The sequence below is a fragment of the Gracilinanus agilis genome, chromosome 3, assembly GCF_016433145.1.
Source record: "Gracilinanus agilis isolate LMUSP501 chromosome 3, AgileGrace, whole genome shotgun sequence".
NCBI classification, from domain to species: Eukaryota; Metazoa; Chordata; class Mammalia; order Didelphimorphia; family Didelphidae; genus Gracilinanus; species Gracilinanus agilis.
The window spans coordinates 490,208,481-490,212,721 of NC_058132.1; the positions used below are offsets into that span (position 1 = coordinate 490,208,481).

The 4,241-nt window shown below is 40.8% G+C and overlaps 1 protein-coding gene across 1 annotated transcript in view; it reads right to left on the bottom strand.

Moving 5' to 3' along the window:
- The window catches only part of CHST10 (carbohydrate sulfotransferase 10), a 32,970-nt gene extending 29,983 nt beyond the window's left edge, over positions 1-2,987 (bottom strand). Inside the window, exon 1 of the mRNA XM_044667033.1 lies at positions 2,873-2,987. Within this exon, the coding sequence (XP_044522968.1) occupies positions 2,873-2,972 (100 nt within the window). The 5' untranslated portion in view covers positions 2,973-2,987. The remainder of the gene's footprint in view (positions 1-2,872) is intronic.
- Between the last annotated feature and the right edge of the window lie 1,254 nt (positions 2,988-4,241).

Sequence of the window (4,241 nt, forward strand, 5' to 3'; positions counted from 1 at the left end):
CTTGTGAGCCAAGGAGTTGTGTGATGAAATTGTCTTCCTAAGACCTGGCCTCCGACTTATATATAAACCGATCTAGCCTCTAATCCCCTCTGATAAGCAGCTCCAAACTAATTTTCTAGCCTTACTTCACATGACTCCCTTTGAAGCATTCAATGATTCCATCAAACTGAACTCCTGGCTATTCTTTGATCTCTTCCCATCCCCCATATTTGAAGTTTATTCTATCTTTGTCTCTCCCTATGGAAATCCTTCTGTTCAAGGCTCAGCTCAGGTGCCATATGTGAAAGGGAATTCTTGGTTCTCTGTAAGTTCACACCTTACTTGATGGTAGGTGAGAACAAGCCAGAAATTTAAAAGTTCACACACTCAGAAAGGTGAGGTTCCAAAGGTGAGAACTCAGACAATTTAGAAACTGTGATTGGCCCCCATGAAAAGGGGAAGGGACAGGAAACCACCAAAAAAGCCATGAAATCCCTGAGGAGGGAGTCTGGTGAAGGAGGCTAGTAGAGAGTGAACTCCAAGAAGAGAGTCACTCTGAGAAGAAAGTCGGGCAGCTCAAAGAAGAAAGTAGGCCTCAGGAGTCACCTTCAGCTCCAGTCATTGCCTTGGGTGAGTGGATAAGCTGGTTTTCCCTTCCTGTTTTCTGGAGATAGTTTAATTCTGATTGAAGGTTAACAAGTCCTGGCTGAGCCAAGCACTGGAATAATATTTAGTTAGATAGGTTAATGTCTTTTTCTAACCTTTTGTATTTCTCTACTTTCACCTCTTTTATAAATAAAAGATTTCTAATTTTCATATATGTAGCCAAACCATTAATTTTAACACTTACACATATTCCATGAAATTCTCTCCTCCAATTTTCCTAGTGTTTGCATCTCTTTTTTGTCTTCATTTCAATCTACCAAGTACTGTATTTGTTTGTATTCATACAAAGTCCCCCCCCCTCTATCTATCTATCTATCTATATCTATAGTCTCCCAAAGGTTTGGGAGAAAAAGGGAACATTGTATGAACTCAAATATATATATGTACACACACACATATATAAATTCCATGAATCATTTTTCATTTTTGAATTTCTAGTATCTAACATAGGGCAACCACACAACAAATGTTTGTTGAAGTGAAGTTAAAATATATTGCATCAGAATGTAAGTTCCTTGAGGGTAGGGAATATTTCCTTTTTGTCTTTGGATCCTCAGTGTCTACCATGTAGTAGGGTCTTAATAAATACTAGTTTGATCAAATGACTGAGTCATAATATGCTTACTGCCTATGTGATCTTAGGTCATTTAATCTCTCGGTGACTCAGTTCCTTCATCTATAAAATCAAAGAGGGGGAGAGGTTTAGATGAATTAAACTCTAGGGTTTCTCTTAGCTCTAGATCTATCATTAGCATGTCTGAGCCCATCTTGCACACTTTCTCACATGCTCCTGGAGGCTGCGCCTGCAGAGTTTACTCCAAAAAGCACCTCGCTGTGTGTTTAATAAGCCCAGGAAGCCTCAGTGTTTCTCAGTGGGCACAGGGACACTCCTCTGCATCCCTTGCCCTTGACCTCTGTGTTTCTCTCCTCTCTCCCAGTGGACTGCCTTCTGTGCAACCACCCCTCCACCCAACTAGGAAAGAAAAGGAAAAAAGAGGGATGATGGGACCTTGTTGGGTTGGTACCATCAATCAGCGTTCACCTCCCTACTGACCTGACATGAGAGAGGCTATTTAGGCTAAGGAAAAGCCCATCAGCCACTTGTCAATCACCCCTCACACTCTTATAGTCTGTAAGGGACGCTGGTGGCCAGGGCTTTGGTGCTCTTAATCACAGAGGTCTCTATGAAGCTATCATCCAAAGGGGGAGGTTTGAAGTGAGATACAAAAAGCATCAGAGCTGTCACCCGTGTCCTACATCGCTTCCATTAAAGCCGGGGCCGTGTTTCCTTCATGCCTTTCATCCTGAATCATTTCAGCATCGCTGCAGAAGAAGAGTGGCCTCCAGCTAGAAGATGACAGTTATCAGGGGACACTGTGATCTTCAAAGTGCTTTCATGGACATGATCTCAATTGATCCTCTAATAACCCGGTGAGGGAGGCAGGGAAGGGGCTATTATTCCCATTTTACAGATGAAGACACACTTGACACTCTGCCTTAGCTTTTATTCATTCTCTTCAAGCTCTTGGCACTAAAACTTATAAGTGCTTTAATGTGCAGTCTTAGTCTTAGTCTTAATGGACAATGGCCCATTTGGGAGGGTGACATTTGAAGCCCTAGCACAGTGCCTGGCACATGGTAGGTTTTAAATAAATATTTGATGATGAATTTATTAATTCATTCAACAAAAAATTATTGAGTGTTTATTCTATGCAAGGCACTGTGTATATTTCAAGAGGTACAAACATGTTGAGATCAGTTGATCCACTAAAATTTATTAAGTCTCTACCATGTGCCAGGCACTGGGCTAAGTGAGGGGGATACAAAAAGAATTCAAAAGATGGTTACTGAGGTGGCAGCTAGGGGCTCAGTGGACTGAGAGATAGGTCCAGAAAATGGGAGGTCCTGGGTTCAAATCTGGCCTTAGATACTTCACATTTGTACAACCCTGGCCTTTGCTGTTCTTCTGCCTTGGAACCAATATACAGTAATGATTCTAAGATGGAAGGAAAGGTGCTACAATTTAGAGGGATTTAGGGAAGGCTTCCAATAAAATGCAAAAGGTTTCCAGGAAATTACATTTACAGTTATGACAGATAATTAAACCTATCTGCAGCAACCATTTAGGGACTTGTCCACTATATGTCTGACATAAGATACAGTATCTAATTGGAACATTATAGTTAGCTTATTTAAGTAAACTCAATCAGTGCTTAAATATACATACCATCTGGGTCTTTAAAGGTCAAAGTGATGAACTTGCTGGCAACCATAAACATGAAAATCACCCAAAAGCACGCAGCTAACAGAAGCCACTGGTGGTGCATGTTGTCAAACGAGAGCCATATAACTGCTGGTTCTTCCTGGAAAACACAGCTTCCTCCCCAAAAGAAAATAAGACAAAACACCAACAATGATCAATAGATCAGTAAAAATATGCAAGAAAAAATCAATCCAGAATTATTTTTGCTGAACAACTGTTAAGCATAATTAAATTCTTCTGATATATCCCCTCTTCCCCTCTACCACCAAGAACTTATTAAATTTATGCTTTCATATTTTTAAGGAAATACCTCCTGTCCCCTCTCCCACCCCCCCCCCAAATCATGTCAACTTTCAAATATCCTTTACAAACAGAAGGAAGAAACATTGAGTGAAACTCAAAAGTCATTTGTATTTGACTTTGGATTGTATCATCATATAATTTTATTTTGGGAAAAAGATTTACCTTCCTAAATCTGTATGGCTCAGGTTAATATCAAAATGAGCTTGCAAATGCCTCATTCCTCACTAACTGCAGGCAGCCCAGGAACAGGTGGTAGGGGAAGGCCTGCCTGGGATTAAGCATCCACCCTGGGTAATCCACAGGCTATGTAATTCACAAGAACAAATCAAGAGCAGACTGTGTTTAAATCCTAAATTGCTGCCAGAATAAAACTACAGCTTAAATAATTGCTGGGGGAGCAAGGGAAAGATTTTAATAATTTAAATTCCCCTGCATTTATTTGCTGCCAAGGCCTGTTTAGACAGGTCTTTCTTTGGTGTTTTCTGTTTTTCATGCTACCATTTGCATTTTAAGCAAGGCTGGGAGTTTGAGTATTAAATGTGTCATAGAAGTCATGCTCTATTGCATTGTATATTGAGAGTTATATGAAGAAACTAGAAGCCTTGACATGGGTCCTGGCAAGAAAACCAAATTGAGAGAGAGAGAGAGAGAGAGAGAGAGAGAGAGAGAGAGAGAGAGAGAGAGAAGGAGGGAGGAAAGAGAGGGGAGAAAGGGAGAGAAAGAGGGAGAAAAAGGTAAAGAGGGAGAGAGAAGATAGAGAAAGAGGCAGGGAGGGAGAGAGGGGAGAGAGAGACAGAGAGACACACAGACACAGAGACACGCACACACAGAGTTTCACTTCACCTTTAGCACTGTGATTTTTCAAGCTAAGTTAAACTAGTTAAAAAGACTTATATGGGCCAGCATGGTTTTCATGAGTCGATTAAGCCATCTATCATTTCAAGGCAGGAAAAGAGACTGTAAGATTACAAATATTATTGCTGCCAGGGGCATCATTTTCAGAAGAATCCAAGTTGGCTCTCTGAGCCTT